This window comes from Microtus pennsylvanicus, chromosome 4 (genome assembly GCF_037038515.1).
Source record: "Microtus pennsylvanicus isolate mMicPen1 chromosome 4, mMicPen1.hap1, whole genome shotgun sequence".
NCBI lineage: Eukaryota > Metazoa > Chordata > Mammalia > Rodentia > Cricetidae > Microtus > Microtus pennsylvanicus.
The window spans coordinates 132293498-132310799 of record NC_134582.1 but is presented as its reverse complement, the minus strand read 5'-3'; the positions used below and the strand labels follow the sequence as shown (position 1 = coordinate 132310799).

Genomic DNA, 17302 nt, shown 5'->3' with positions numbered 1-17302 from the left:
GAAACCTTGTCTTGAAAAACAGAAAAAATAAAAAATAAATAAATAAAAATAAACAGTTGGATTTGTACATCAAAAGTAACACTTTTTCACACCTAAGGATTTAGTATGTAGCATCTTTTCCAGATAAGCCTTTGTGCAACATTAGGCTGTATCCTGAGAGTTTCAAAGCAAAGCATATCACAAAGATGATAATTTAAGCTATATCTCCCTATCTTTGAGGGCAAGTGAACTTTTCCTTTAAATACTGATATATTCATTTTCTGCTATTCTCCCCACTTCCTCTCTGGCAAATGATAAGGAAGTCACATGTAGTGTTCTATTTGTGTTTTTGTTTTAGTCGAAAGTTACTCAACCAAGCACAAGAGGAAAACATTACCCTTTCAGGAATAGCTGACCATCTGGATACAACTGAGGTTTTTATAAGAATAATAAAACTGCACTCTCTGTTCGCTAATAATTTTATCCTAGAAAGATAGACTTTTAATTAGTAATCATACTGCTTATTATGCATGTGGTCTAGGATTGAGACATAATTAGTTAAGATATAATCCTTGAAAATTAAATTCACAAACTCGAAAGGATTGTCACAATGCTTAGACTTATGGCCCTGTCTCAAGGCCCCAGGAACTTTAATCATTTACCCTCAACTTCAAATTTAGTACATAAATTGAAAGTACATTCTCAGGTACCAAATTCAGAGAACAGCTATAAACCTGCTGTTCTCAGGTACGAGTTTCAGGGATCGTGCTTGTTTATAACATGTTGTTCTCAGGCACGAGTTTCAGGGATCATCCTTGTTTATAACATGTTGTTCTAGGGTACCAATTTCAGGGATCATCTCTGTTTATAGCACGTTCTCCTCTTAACCATGCTCTTACATATTTCCACAGGAACTTCTTTTCACTTTCACTTTTAATAGTAGCAAGATCACCAAAATTCTTCTTGCAAAATGCCCGCGCGTTGTCCATGGTTTCCTTCTCCTTGCTAAAATAATACTGATAGTCTTTGTAAATAACCCATCCATCTGCAGTAACCGGTGGATCTGATGAAAGAAAGTCATAGGAAAAGACGATATTTTTTATTTAGATAAATTAAAGAATATGGTAAGTAGGGGAAAGAGCTATAATATGAACCACTGTCAGACTCCAGAATATGCAGAATGTCTAGGTCAAGGGTAGACTGATTGGTCCATGTCAAATACCTATATCTACCTTCTGCCAATTCTATAAAGACTGACCTGTTTGTCTTCCTAAGTAAGACCCATGGGTTGTTAGTGGGTAAAAGAACTCCTGGCATTACTCTTATTGGCAGGAAAGACTAGCTAGGAAGACGAGGTACCTGCAATGTTTGAAGATCAAGACATGAAGGCTATGAAAACTCAGATTTCAACCCACTACAAAAAAATGATTTTTTAAACATTTATTTATTTATCATTTTATGTTTATGAGTGCTCTGTCTTCATGCACACAAGAAGGGAGAAACAGATCCCATTACACCATGTGGGTGTTGGGAGTTAAACTCAAGACCTCTGGAAGAGTAGCCAGAGCTCTTAACTGCTGAGTCATTTTATTCACAGAAGAATTGGAGTACCAAGCAGTTCCTTCGTGAAGAAAGAGGCTTCTAAGACTTCTTTCAAAGCATGGAATTTTATGTTTCTATATTGCAAAAGGTTACAAAGACATTTACGGCCTAATTCTAGGAGCCTATGTACATCAGATTACAATGTAAAGGACTTGCAAATGTGATTATATGGATCCTGAGAAGGAAAGATTATCCTGGATTATCTCGGCGGGCTTTAAATCTAATGCAAGTGCCCTCAGAGAAGGATGCAGAAGGTAAGGTCCAATTCACAAGGAGGCAACGCGACAGCTGAACCAAGAAGCTACAAGGTTGGTTTGAAGAAGGAACCAGAGGGCATTTAGAAAAGAATTCAAGGAACATAGTGAAGGCAACTGACCAGAACCTCTGGAGAGTGTGGTCCTGTGAGTGAAGGGTTGTGCTTGGACTCAGAAGAACCGATTTCATATTCCTGACTTCCAGAACTTTCAGTGAATAATGGTGCTGTTTGGGGCCATCAAGTTACAATTCATTGGTTGTATGCCTGAACCCTGGACTTGACTCATGAAGTCACAGGAAACTGTGTGAGCAGGACAACCGGTATGTGTGTTCTGCTCTAGGGAGACAAAACTGCAGCCTTTCACGAAATCCTCTACGACACTAAGATCTCTGCCTGCCATCTCCAGCCTTTCACGAAATCCTCTACGACACTAAGATCTCTGCCTGCCATCTCCAGCCTTTCACGAAATCCTCTACGACACTAAGATCTCTGCCTGCCATCTCCAGCCTTTCATGAAATCCTCTGCGATACTAAGATCTCTGCCTGCCATCTCCCAGGATACATTTTTTTTTCATTAGAAAGGGAAAGGAGTCAGAAAAGTCTATAATAAACAAGTCAGAAAACACAGAGACACCTACTGTCTTGTGGAGCGGGTGTGGGCTCAGGTAGCAATGCTTTCCCTGTAAAATAAAAACAATATATAAAGTCATCAAGCATCTGCTAGTACCACTCCTTGAATTTTCCTGTGTCAATAAAACCTTGACAGTTTTCCACACTTGTCCCCATTCTTCCCTCTGACCACATCACACTGTGGGGAAGGAATGAAAGGAAAAAGGAAGAACTGAAGATTATGTAAATCGAATAGTGGCCACCATAAGTGGGAAGGCATTTCCTAGGGCCCACATAGTGCCACGTAAAGGAAATAAAAGAATATTAATTTTAGAATCGTGGAGCCCAGTTTCCAGTTCGAAGCACAGGATTAAACTGTCTTCATCCCAGCGCCTCCAATTACAATAAGGGATTACCAATGTCTGTAAACAGCACAGAAAAATTTAAACTGTTGATATGTGGTCAGTGTTCACCACACAACAATTTTCCACATAGACATTTTAGTAGTGGCTAGGAAATAATGTAAAGCTCATTATTTAAAAACATTTGATGTGAGTCATATATGGATAAGTCACAAATATATTCTTCTTAAAGAATCTTATTCTCATTAAATGTATATCGTACTGGAATTTTTAAAAGGTATTTTTCTCTTTCTGGATTTTGTTGGAATATGGCAAAAGGGCACAGGTAATAACCTCCTAGATAACATTTCTCTATCTGCCAGAGTAAAACAAAACTACTAACAATTTAAAAAGACCACTGCGAGTCACTGGCAGGAGGAGCCCCTTCTAAAATGCAGCCCACTGAGTCCTCTGGAAACTCAGGACGCTAACCCCAAATGGGGAACCATGTACATACAGCCAGCAGAGGGCAGCACAGAGCAGGCCTCTTAACTGTACAATGAGGGCAGTGGCCATGATTCCCCAACAGCAGAGGGCAATGTGGTTCTGCTCATCTATTGCAATAGGGTCAACTAGGTACGTCTGAGTCCAGGGTGAGTTTCACCATTTCCTGCTTCGTCCTATCCCAGCTCCTCTGGCCTCAGTTCCTGACCTGGCTTTGCGGTAATTTCCAAATCACCTAAATAGTAATACGGTGTGTCCCGTAACACCAGGGACCTCCTCACACTGCTGGTTCCTAGTGGGTGTTTTGAACGTTGGAATATTCTGACTTGGAGGGGGCATCTTCCTGAGTCAGGGATAAAGTAGACGATCAGAGGGTGAAAGTTCCAGAAAGCGAAACTGCATTGCCTTCCTACACCCACTCGCCCCTGCAGCGGCAGAGTGTGGCCAGAGTCCCAGCTGCTGGTGGGAACCTTTCTGAGGACATGACTCTCATCCAGGATTCTCGGGTGGCCTTTTGATCTTCTGTTCCTTTGGAACATTTATCTGTACTCAACGCCTTCATTCTTATCCTGTGAAATAAGGGCCTGACACTTCCCTGATGCTGGTATTTTTGTTTGTTGTTTGTGCCAATGGAGGGAACATACGGGAGTGTCAAAAAACTAGCTCCGCAATCTAAGAGAAGGGGGAAAGGGTTTGTACCTTTTTGTATCTGACAAATCCAGTTGCTGAGGTGCTCACAGTTAATATCATTCCAGGACATCCCGGGGTCGCCTTTCAGTTCACCACAGTATTCAACATTTTGATAATTATTTGGCTCACCATAAGCCCAATTTTCATAGGAAACCTATATGGGAAACATTATACTCTATCTTAACCACAAAGCCAGGGCGTTATGCTGTGTTAGAAACATTAGGCTGCAGATATTAACCATGTATATAGCACATCAGTGCAAATCCAAATGGAAAAAATAGATGTTTGAATTTTTTCATCCATTTGCTTTTGACTTTTAGCTCTGGAAGAACGTTTTATGGACATGTGTGAGGAAGAAAGAGCTTTTATTACATGGAAACTTTTGAAGCTGACTAGAGCAGGGAATTGATTCTTAGAACATTTTCTTTATTCTCATTAAACAGAGGTGGATGCATGGGGCACAGAAGGGGGATTTATATAGAGGAAAAAGTTAGCAAGAAACTCCCACTCCTCAGCCAGCACTTGTAATTTCCTAGATTTACAGGCCATTCTTAAGGGATGGTATTTCAGTAAGTTGTTGGAAGCTTTCCCTCCATTACACAGGCTACAGAAAAATAATTAACTCTTCTTAAAGAAGAAAGGGGGCTTATAAAGTGTGGCCGACAGAACAACCAGCCTTTGCCAAAACGAACAAGGGAAACACGCTGGGGCCCTGAGTTGGGTAATTTGGGTTTTGATAGTTTTCAGTCTCTGAAGGGTTTTGGATCAAATATTATGATCTGTTTTCTATAAACACAAACATGGAATCCAAACATCAATGCAACTACCAAAAAAACCATCTCACTAAGTACTTGAATGATGCTTGTGGGCTCTGAGGTGGCAGTGATATTATAAAATAGCCTTTCCCCATGATGCCCAGGGCTGCTAAATGTTGCCAGCAAAAGCCAGAGCTCCCCACTTCTCAAATCTGGAGAAGTGTGACTGACTCTAACGGCTACCAAAGCTGTAGTGCTACCAAGTCCAATAGTACTGAGCTAAAGGCAGCTGCAGAACAGCTGTGAAGACATTCAACTACCTACATGCTAGGTTTGTATAGACTGGAGCTATTTTATAGAAACTGGTGATATGACTTTTCATTCTTTATGGCATTTTCATCCCCTTAGCCACAGCTATGCTTGGAGTACATGGAGACCAGGGCTGGGCAGTGAGTGTATACTGCACCTGTATTTATTTTGCATCAAAAATTATCTTAATTGCTTACCTTGATAAAACATCAGTTAAGTCAAATGATGATATCAAAATAAATACATTACAAGGTGAGAAAATGATACATTTAAAACTACTTACAGGAGAACCATCGCTCCAGGTGAACCCCTCTGAAGGACTTCCATAGGTCAGTCCCAACCAAAACAGCTCATGGTAGCTTCCACTGGCCCTGCAACACACAGAGGAAGTACATGCTGTGTTCTAAAAGAACTTTAGTCATACAAAAGACCATCAAGAGTTGATAGGTACCTCTGAAACACGTATTAGATAATACATAAGCAAAGAGATTAATAACTAAATATGTCTTACAAAAGATGTCTCTGATGGCTAACACTAATTGTCCACTTGATGGGTTCTAGAATCATCTTGCAAACAAGTCTCTGGTCACATCCACGAGGGATGATCTAGATTATGTGAGTTTAAGGCATGCCTGTGAGGGTTATCTTGATTGGATTAAAGTGGGCAGACACGCCCTAAAAGTGAGTGGCACCATTACCTGGAGTGGTGTCCTACACTACACAAAGGGAAAGTGAACGGAGCATCCCATTTATCTCCTGCTTCCTGACTGCAAAGCAATGTGACCAGCCGGTCTCCCTGTTATTATGCTTTGCCCGGATGGAATGAACAACCTCTTAGGCTATATGCCACAGTAAAACCTGTCACTCTTAAGTCATACCACAGCAAAGGTGACTAAGAAAATGCAAATTTGGGCCCCACTCATCAATGCCCTGAAAACTGATCATCTTAGGGGAGATCATAGTAGAGCATTGAAAGATGGCCATCTATTAAAATAAGTACTGAATGCCTTATGCACTTACAGAGTGGTTGACTCCAAGATTTATAACTATTAAAGGATTTTGAAATAAAATTTAATCAAAAAGGGACTATGGATTTGTGAAGTGATACAGAAATGTGAATGTTTTCTCAGCATCATAGCCACCAAATAGGTAACAGACAGAAGTGCTGTACGGAAGAGGGACTCACGTGATCAGCCTCCATATCACTTGCTGTTCCTCTTTATTCTTAATACTCGCTAGCTCTCCATTCATAGCCCTGCAGAAATCTCGAGATTCAAACCAGGTCTTCTTCTCATGTTTGCCTTTCGCATACAGCTACAGAAAAGGTTTGGGAAATGGTTTTACATTTGGTAACTTAGCAAATCAAGAGAAATAAATCATCTACAGTCAATGCAGTTTCTTTTATAGGAAAAGCAAGCAATGCAATGGTCTCAAACAAGTCAGGTCTCTTGGTTGAAAATCAATTTATGAGTGCCTACTTGGATAGCTAGACGAGGGCCAGTGCTGGGGGTTACAGTTTCATTGAGAAAGCCTTAAAAATAAAAGCTGTTTAAAGCACAGGAAAAATTAAAGTATTGGAAACTGAAGACATGTGGACTGGGTATACATTGTGGAAGAGAGGGAAAGTAATTTGATGAAGTATGAAAAATTGCTTTGGGACACAAAAAATAACATTTTGATACAAAATAAACATGAATAAGCAAAACGCTGTTCCCTCTGTTATCCTGTTCAGTTTAAACAATGAATATCCTGGCAAGCTTTCAGCAGTGTTGGTGGTGTCCTTCAAAAACTGCGGTCTCTTTTCCTTAAGTTACTGACAGAAATGGGTGAGAGTTAAACCAAATTTTACAAACCGTGTAACAAAGTACTAGGTCTTAATACTTACTACTTAGTGCTGGGGACTGTAAATAGGATCTAGGATGGTAGTGTAGGATATGCCTAACGACGCAGGAGCTAGTTAACTGTAGCAGGGAAGGGAAAGGACTCATGGTCAAAATGGTAAGTGGCTCATGTGTTGGAGTGAAACAGGATTCAGGCAAAAAGAGATGTTAGGGATGGGAAACAAAAAAGTCTGCAGCTGAGTGAAGATGCTAAGCTAAACAGATAAGAGAAGGGGCAGGGCCTTGAGCTAGTGATACTAGGCCCGCTAGTCTGAAGACCTGGAGCCCTTGAGGAACTATGTAAGGCATCCCTATCTTCTCATGCATCTTCTAAGGCACCTAAGCAGAAGACATAAAGATAGCTGCTAAGAATGCCTGCCTAGTTCAGGAAAAAGAGTCTAGACCATTCCATAGAGTGAACAAAAATCAATGCAGTTACTTCGTGATGACTGTTGAGAGTCAAGAAGTGTTTGGACCACTGATCATCACATTGCACAGATGGAGGCAGCAGCACCTGCCAATGGCTGGCAGCTTGCAGAAAGCCAAGGTCGATAACGAGCAAAGCAGAAGTCAAGAATGAATAAAGAGAGGCCCTGCCCATCGCTAACTGGCTTGGCTGCCCGAGAACAGGAGGTGACCATCTCGCCACAGAGAGTGGGGTCATCTAACTGGTCAACTAAAGAAATTACCTTAGTCTTTGCCGGATTCTGCCACAGAGCTACAAAATCCCCTGAACAAAGAAGTTCAACAGTTTTTCCTCTTTGGGGAACTCTTGCCTTCTTGGGAGTTACTCTCACTTTGCCTTTTTTTTAAAATTTATTTTTGCTTTCCTCAATTTCTCATTTTTCTATAATTCTCCTTAAGAAAGCATGTTTCTGTTTCTGCATAACCCCACAAACAGCTTCATCTTTTACTTCCACTGGCACTGAGACATAAAAATCAGGAGTTACTCTCTCAGGTCAATTTTTGGTGACTGTTCTCGAGTCAAGGATACTCTCAGAAACTGCACCAGAGCCAGTATGTGAACAGTTGAGAAGTTCACCAGAGCCACCACCGATTTTTACATGCTTTTCTCTCTTATTCTTCCTGAGTCACGGCTCTCAGCACCACAGGCTTGCGGAAAAGAGGGTTCGCCTCCTATGTGTGTGGCAGCCTTGGTAGTTAATGCCTACGCCTTGTCCTGGGAATGACTTAAGCTCCATGAGTAAGTATACCCTCTCTGACGAGTGGGTGGGGAGTGGGATGGGGGGGAGGAGGGGTGGCAGAAGAGGATGGGGGAGAACTGGGGTTGTCACGTAAAATGAAAAAACTTTTTAAAATAAAAAACAATGTGCCCGAAGCAAGCTTCCACAACAGGTCCTCAATCCTACCTCAGCTCCTACACCCTGATTCTGGTTCTGGTTTCCTGAAATATCTACCGAATTTAATTAATTCCCACATCTTAGTATTTATAAGGATAGTCTGTACAAATGTAAACAAACACTACTCCTAATCTTTCTGAAACCACATCATTCATACCGATGCACATAATTGGGTCTGGTGAACATCTGAGTTTTGTTGCTACTGGAATTCCTAGTTCACAGCATAGCTACAGAAATTCCACTGTGTTAAATCCCCACAGCCTGTCACCTTCAGGCATTTGTAGGATGGTAGATCTGGCATTTGAATGATGATGCAAAATCTCCAAAATCTATTTTATAAATCCTCTCTTATATTGGCCCCATATATTCTTTTCAGGAGATTTATATGTTAAGCTCTGACTAGTCAAACTAGATTAAACACCTCACAGATTCCCGCAGCTACTAATAGGGGTGACCAGCTCAACTAGACACGCCATGCCCTTCTTGAGTTAGAGCTCAGACAACTCCATCTTCTCACAAGTTATTTTTTCTTTATTCAGCACTGGAGATGGAACCCAGTGCCTCTCATACACTAAGCAAGACTCTACCTCTGAGCTACAACCCTAGGCTCTGACTGAATTCATCCTCTATCTCACCAAACTGTCTCCTGAAGCGAGTCAGGGTCATGTGCCCCTAAAAGGGAGTTTATAAAAGAGGTCTTGAGCATAAGATTTTATCATTAAATAGTAAATAATTTCTGTATAATTCTAAATTTTTCTATGAAGATTATGACAACATCCTTATTTCATTAGAGATGTGGTTATTTGTTTTGCTTTTGTTTCTGGTCTTGTTTCTACTTATGTTTAACTGGGTGCTTATTTTAATGAACTTGGTTGCAAAAGGAGAAAACAAAGAGTTCCATCTAAGAATATAAAAATAATGGCAGAACACATTTAAAGGTATTGAGGGCTCCGTTCTTGCAATACTTTCATCTTCCTTCACTATAGTCGTTAAGGGCTAAATCAAAGAAGTGAAGCAGGAGCTCTGTAATGCTGACACAGCATGATCGTAGACCAGCCTGTCATTCAAGTTAGCATAAAGCTTGGGCTTAAAGGCAAATGTGAGACACCAGAAGTTACAGTAAGGAAGAACAAATTCTTCACCAAAATGAAAATCACAAGCTCAGAACAGGGTTAGAAAGCCATGAGAAATGGAGGAGAAGCAGAGAGGAAAAGTCAACACCGAAGCAGATGATGTCAGAGGAAAAGTCCAATCTGTGCCGTAGCCTCTGTTTGCAGGTCTCAGGTAGTGAGTCATTTGTATCTATCCAAGGCACTCTCCATCAAGCAAACCAGATTAAAATTTCTGCAAGTGGGACCTGAGTTGCATGTTTTACTTTTAGTTGTGTTTTTAGTTGTTGAATATTTCAAATATTTTATTAGTTTAGCAAGTGAAACTTACTTTGAAACACATGTTGGTTTTGCTGGTGGTACCCCAGTCTTCCGGGCATTTCGGTTCAGGGGTTGTCGTGGGCTCTGGTGGGCGAGTCACTCCTTCTGCCCAATGTTTGCACACAAATTTTGCCTTTTCTTCACATTTCAGAATGTCCCACAAACCACCTGCCACCCCAGTTTTCATGGCAACACATCCCGTCTTTCTTCCTGCATTAAACACAAAGTAGAACTCAATCAGTGGGTTCTTCCTGAAGACCTGCCATGCTCGAGAAAGGCAGAGCAGGGAGGTAGCATGGCACATTCCTACATGCGACAATGAAAGGCAGCATTTGGAAACTGTGTTGCTGTATCTTTACATTTCCTTTGTGTGTTCTATATTCCCAAAATGATCATCGTAAGTTTAGGGAGTTTTGAACACATTTTTATATTTTCACATCTGGCTGGGTGGCCCACATTTAGACATTTAATGATAAAATATTTCTGCTATGATGGAAAAGATAATAACATAATGGATTTTCCTTCCTGCCCTTCTGCCAACTTTCCTCCTTCCTTTTTTAATTTTTTGAGATTCCCTCCTCCTGCCATGGTCATTTCATTCTTCAGAACAGAAGCATGTGATGGATTTCCAAACAAGATATGTCCAAGTTGGAGAATTTGGATAAGATTTTCAAGCTCTCTTGTTTCCTCATCTTAAAATGGAAACTCTGCTATGCAGAGCTGGGATGCAGGTTATGAAGACGTCCAAAAAAAAAAAAAAAAAGCATGATCACAGTAGCATTCACACATTCTGTTTTGTGGTCATTGTAGCAATAACTAACATAGAGGTTTGAAAGCATCAAGATGCTTACTGCTAAGAGGAGCTAACCTTTTTATGTCATTTTCAAAGAATATTAAATGCTTAAACATGTATTATCACAGTTTCAGGGAGATACATCTTTTCTAGAATGTTTTCTCTAAAGTCCCCAAGTTCCTGGCACCTGAGCCTTTGCCTCTGATTCCTGGAGCCACCGCCTCCATCCACAGACTTCCACTGGAACTGACAGCAGATCACAAGAGTTGTTCATCTCTCTTGATACTCAGGCAAGGCACACAAAGGTCTTGCCTGTTCTTGAAGCTGAACGTTTGGGCACTCAGCCACCATCTCTTGAGCCCAAAACGTCATCTTTCTATCAAGTGGATATGCTGTGGTGGGGCCTTATGGCAAGGGCTCTGTGGGGGTCCTCTTTTCCCTCTCGCTCTATTGGCCACCAGTCTGCAAGGGAAAAGGGGCAGAAACCCCAACAGAAAGCTTTGTACAGGGCTGTGAGCACAAATGGAGACAGCCCTCCGGGAGACTGCTTTTGGTAAAACAGCTCAACTTTATTTTAGAGTATAAGGAATAATATATAGGATTGGGGAGCCTGGGGACAAACCCTAATTTGCATTAAGTGGCACTCTCTTATCATAAGGCTCTGTATGTGGCAGTAGGGTCCTATGGAAATGGCTTGAACACTTGTCTAATTACCATGTAATCTTCAAGGGAAGAGGATTTGCAGGGAACTGTGTCAAGGGTCACCCTTGAGATAAGTCAGGCACCCTGGGTCTGCAGACATCCTCCAGATAAGGTTGGGTAGAGAGCAGGAAGCTTTTCTGGGGGCTGGGAGGGAGTTCCCATGTTGCTGAGCTTTTGGGAAAAGCTCCCAGGCCCTGAGAGACTGCAACCTCAACCAGCCAGCCATGTCTTCCAACAGGGCCGTGATCTCAGCACATGGAAGGCTGGATCAGGAGAATCCTGAGATGAAGACCAGCCTACACAGTAAGCTCCATAGAGAGTTCTACCAGCTACATTGTGAGCTCCAGTCTAACTCTGGAGTATACGAGAGACTTTGTCCTCAAGATTCTCAGTGGTCATGGCTGAGTTAGGGTTCTAGTTTAATGAATTATTATCCTTAAAGGCATTTCAGGGTCCATTGCTCAGAATCCTCCCGGTGAATAAGTAAAAGAGACAAAATAAAGCTACATAAGAAGAACTGTGACTTTCACCAAGAGTGAAATAAACAAACAAACAAACAATGCATTTGTTTACATGATCTGGAATCTCACAATTCCTATAATGTTTAACAATTTCACAATCAAATAGCAGTTGCACAAACAATAATCTGATTAGTCACATGTGTTCCTCACTCAAAGCTGAGAAGCAAATTCAAAGAACTGCTGCAGAATAGGATGTGATGTACCAGGCCAAGGAGCAAGCGCACACATAGCTGTTATCCCTCTTTGAGATTGCAAATCTGGTACAGTGATTTGTTTTCTGTAAAGGGTGTCGACCTTTCTGAGTGAAGTCATATTCAATGAGATCATTAACCAGTAACGCCAGTGTAGGAAGATGATAAAGTAGTTTTCAGGGTCTGTTAGAGAGGCCACTTACGATCTCCAGTTAGAAAGAGCAAGTCACAAGGCGAGGGCAGCTGGCTGCCCCAAAACCAAGTAACTAGGACTTGATTTACCCAGATTCGTAAATCTAGGCTTGGACATTTCTAGTCCTATGATTTCTGAGTTCCAATTCCTGCATCTTTTAAATAAAGATATTTATATGACCCTTGTCATTCTTAGAAGAATAAAAGAAAATCCCAGGCATGAAAATGGCTAAAGATAGACAAAAGACACTAGAATATTGATTCCCCCATGATAGCTCCTTAATCCCCTCATTCAAGTGCATTAATATTCATATCCAGTCTCACTGAGAAGTTTTACATCTACTTTCTATAGAGCCTTGAGTTCTCAGAAATTAAGCAAATATTCAGAACATCTGTGAGTACTGGGAATTTTGCATCTATTTAAATACACCAGTCCCAAATTACTTAACAATTTTTTCCTCCTTTTTGCTGTATAAGGCTGCAAGCTGGGTGGGAGCAAAAGGCAAAAGAAACATAAAGGTTATTGACAACACTCTTGCCTTCCATACTGTATCTGGAAAGGTGCGTGAAGGACCAACGGCTCTGCAGAAGGAAGAGAGGAATGACACTCCGAACTTGCGTACCTGGCATGTCGGCATTCCAGTGTGTGAACTGCACCTGCTCGTCCACAGTCCACTGAAACGTCCCTTTGTTTTGGATGTCTGAAAGTCCTGTCCAAAAATATCTTTCAGGCCTCAATCCAACCAAACTAGTCAGGAACGCTTGTTCGTATCTTTAAAAAAATAAATAAATAAATTCAACTAAACTTTAGAAACATTTATGCAAATTTCTTACATTATCAACATGAAAATTATTCCACTTGGCTGTTTTGAGCTATGGTTTAGATAATAATTCAAAAATACTGCATTACTATTCTGTAGCTCTTTCCTCAGGATTCTAAGAGTCTCTCTTGAAAGGAGACAGCAGCTCATTGATGCAGTAAGCTAAGGAAACTCAGGAAGCTCAGGGAATTTGTGAAAGTCACAAGACTCGCAGGGCCTCTCCCTGAGATTATAGAAGTGATAAACATCACTAGGGAGAACAGACTGCACTATGGAGCTGCCTAGATGTTGATCATCAGGGATGCGGCTTTCATGAGGTGTCGTGCTAGGATGGGTTTTCAGTGAGGCAGCTGTCAATGAATGCACCATGTTCATGTAGGTAACCTTTTACACATCCTCCTCCTCTGGGTAACACCCATGACATCACTGATTCACCAAGTTGGACCTGGGTGGAATCATGGTACTTGGTGATCTGGAGTAAAGAGACATTTCACATCTTCCTGGAGGAAGTCATTCAGTAATCAGAGCTTTCCATTATTTAAATTGTAATATCTTTTTACTAAAGAAAAAAAAAACAGCATCTAGATGACTCAGTTAGACTCAAATCACCCTCCTCTGGCCCTCATATTGGCCTCTCATCCTTCACCAAATTTAAGGGAATTTTGAAAATACAAAGGAGAAAACTATAGTCATTTTAAAAATCATTCGAAATAATCAGTCCACTTTTCACATAGGCCAAGTGCCCGGCTCAATTATTGATTATAGAATTTAATCAATAGGGATTTATCAAGGATAATTACAAATGGGGCCATCACATTTATTGGTAACAAAGATTTGTCTTAGCTGAAAAGCGTGAAACAACACAGACAACACAGGCAGAAATGGCTCTGAGAAGAGGACCTCGATTCAAGAACATAGAGAGCCTCAGAGAGAACAGAGAGGCCAGTGGACAGTGATAAAACCAGCAGACGTTCTATTTAACCATGGTCCAAATAATTCCAGGTACCCACAGACAGGAAACAAAAAACCACAAGGGAAATTTACTTTTAAAACATGAAAAGCAAGTTTAACGACAGTTAGTGAATCCTTAAATAGAAATAGCACAGAGAACACATGAAGAATAATTCTCTTATAGGTGATTTTTTTTAACAAACCAATCACAGCAAGTCCAGAATGTATCCCCATGGTACTTAAGGAATTTGCCTCCTCTGTCCTAAGATAAGACATAGCTGTGTTCTTGTGGTCAGGTGTTTATATTAGCATTTCATCACTGGGAGAGGAAGGTGCATGTTGAAACACAATCCTCTGATATCTATTTTTATCAGAGGATATTTAACATCAGCAGGACTCTGTGGATTTTGAGTCTACCTTGAAGAATTGAAACTCCAATAACTTTTAAAATTTTTGAGGTTTGAGTGTATTATCTAAGCTTTGCAAAGAGTAAATAAAAAGAAAAAAATAGATAAATCTCAAAGATGGATGAGCCCTCAGAGGTTAAAGTTAAATTTTTTTTAATCCTCTATTTTCTATTTGATTTTCTTGGCCAAGCCAGGCAAAGCTTAATTGATTAATTAATTAGTTAACTAAAATAAAAGAAACAGAAAGAATTAGTAGATTATTTGCAGATGTGTTATATATTGGGAGGTTGAGGTCATAATTTCAGTCCTTTAATTCTGAGCTGTCTCCTTTAATAGTAGATGATAAGACCCACACTATCAATCCCAGGGGGTCTCCATGCCAGACCCTGGAGAGCGGAAGGTTGCGTGAGAAACAGAAGAATATTGAAACGAGCTGTGTTCCCCTGCTCAGTCTATCAGCAAGCATCCTCAAGCAACGGTGTCTCTCTAACAGCCCAGTGTGCAGAAAGCTTTTCCATGACTGAGCAGGTGGAGATTCATGGAGGGTGGTGAGACAGTAGAGAAGATGGGATCTTCACGCACCCCTTCTTCTCATCCTGTGTGTCCGTCCACCTGTGTGTCCAGAGATCAACACTGTCTATCTTACTTAATCCCTCTCCACCTTGTGCTTTGAGTCCTGGTCTCTCACTGAACCTTGAGTTCACCAATTCATCCATGCTCCCTGACCAATGACCTTTTGGAGTTCTCTCTCTGCATGGACTACAATGCCTGGCTTTTTCCTGGGTGCTGGGAATCCAAACTCAGGTCCTCACGCTTGTGTGATGAGCACTATATTCACTGAGCCCTCTTCCTGGTCCTCTCCTTTAAGAAAATCAGGAAGTCTAAGTGCTTCCCACAGTTCTCTGAGATGGCCAAACAAGTGAACAGAACTCAGTGTTGGGTTGTAGGAATGTCTTTCTATAGCTGGTCATTCGGGAATGCAGGCAAAACAGCTTAGGGCTGCACCTGGACCTGGCATGGGTAAAGTAAAGCGTGGGGGACTAGACCCTTGGCCTGCCGGGTCTGTTGACATTGCCGAGCAGACAGTGTAGGAACTGAATTAGATTAGAGATCTTGGGCTGGGGTGACTGAAGGATTGTTGCTGGGTGGTGAGGGAAGTCTTGACACCTTTGCGATTATATAATTGATGGACTTGTGAGTGTGCATGAGGAAAACACACGTGTGATCTGGTGTGTCCTCTCTGCTATTTTCTTCCACAAAGCAAGTGGGAAAAGTACAAAATGGGATGTTCAGTGAACAAATCTTTTTTTTTTGCTTTAAAAATTTTGACAATTAACAGATTAGAAAACACTAAATCTATAACATACAACCAGCAGACATAAACTGATGCCAATCCTGTTGGTTCACTACTTTAATCCCAAATATCTGTGAGCTCAAATATCTGATCTATATAGCAAGTTCAGGCCAGCCAGGGCTACATATTAAGACCCTTTTTAAAAATAATGTTTTAAGTAAATAGATTCATAAAAGTAACAAAGGAGTTTTATAATGTTTTCAATTAAGCCACCAAACGAGAATATTTTCAACATCTCCACCTTTAAAAAGCATGACTCAAGATCATATATTATTTACTTCAAAATTCATAACATGGTAATTCTTACATCTTTTTGAACACTTTTCACTATTTGACATATCTTAGAACAAATTAAAAATAATTACATACCTGTCTTCAACCGTTGTTAAGTAAGCTTTCTCATTTGTGCATGTTTGGTTTGCATCAGCGAATGTTGAAGGGGTGTGTCCAATCAGGTAGCAGTAGAAACCATGCCTTTTCCAGCCCTACAAATGTCACCAAGTAACAAACAAATGAGAGATTTGTCAGGCATACTTATTAGGATATATTTTTTAAATGATTCCTTCAGGCAACATGATTTGGTAAACAGGAAAGTCTAGGGAACACAAATCAGAATGATATCAGGGGAAACAGAAACTGTTTCTGCATTAGAACAAAGAGCACAGTATGACATCGGTCCTCACATGGCAACTGGTCCTCACATGGAAAACGACGGCACTAAAGGAAGGGAAAGCTGCCCTGGATTCTGATACATCCTCCAAGGGACACTGCTTGTGACCAGTGCCTGAAGAAACTGAACGATACAGACTAGGATTTATTTCCCATGAGATAAACCCTGAAAATAACTTGAGGAGCTGTAACCTTAGATGTCTACTGATGTCAAAGGTAGGTGATGAACACAAAACTGTGCTGCCTGGCCACTGGAGAATGCACATCAAACCTCAGGCAACATAACTTAATGACATCTCTTGCCCACACACAAACTACTACATAAAATTATGCAAATAAATTTTAAATTCCCAGCAAGAGTTGAGAGGAAGAGAGGAACTCTGCAGGTACAAAAAAAAACAACTAAATTGAAAGCTAAGCTTGTGGGTGACTAGGAATGTATCAAATGCAGACTGAGGGCTGGGGGCACAGTGTTTGAGCTTCTTCTATGGCAAGAGAAAATGAAAATTCTAGCCACACAACAATTAATAGGCATGTTATCTGTTTGGGGTGTTAGAGGCCAGAGAATGATATTAAGTTTCAAAATAAATGTCATCCAGGTATACCTGTAATGCCAGAACTTGGGAGATTTAGAGGTTAGATGGCAGCTTGGGCTAAATATGGCTGGACTTTGTCGAAAAACCAAAGGTGGGGAAATGTATCTCAGTGGTGGAGTGACTAGCGTTTTCAGGACTGTAGGTCTCGTAATCCCAGCACTGGCCAGGAGGAACCAGGTGGATCCCTGGTGCTGACCAGTCACTCCAATCTGTTTAATGAGCTCCAGGCCAGGCAGAGAACTTGCCTCAAGAAGCACTGTGGGGTCATCATCAGAGATGCTTCCCATGGTAGCAGATGGAAACAGATGCAGAGACCAACTCCCCACCCAGCCAGGCGTTATGCAGAAAGAGAGTCTAAATTGGACTTCTCCATCAAATCCCTCCCCACA

The 17302-nt window shown here is 41.0% G+C and overlaps 1 protein-coding gene across 1 annotated transcript in view; it reads right to left on the bottom strand.

Annotated features, from left to right (window-relative positions):
* Positions 1–17302, bottom strand: part of Mrc1 (mannose receptor C-type 1) — an 89742-nt gene that overhangs the window by 25033 nt on the left and 47407 nt on the right. The window contains exons 10-17 of the mRNA XM_075970534.1: positions 16018–16133; positions 12739–12887; positions 9727–9926; positions 6232–6359; positions 5329–5416; positions 3991–4135; positions 2476–2517; positions 879–1042 (exon numbers count right to left, since the gene is read on the bottom strand). Of these exons, the coding sequence (XP_075826649.1) occupies positions 879–1042; positions 2476–2517; positions 3991–4135; positions 5329–5416; positions 6232–6359; positions 9727–9926; positions 12739–12887; positions 16018–16133 (1032 nt within the window). The remainder of the gene's footprint in view (positions 1–878; positions 1043–2475; positions 2518–3990; positions 4136–5328; positions 5417–6231; positions 6360–9726; positions 9927–12738; positions 12888–16017; positions 16134–17302) is intronic.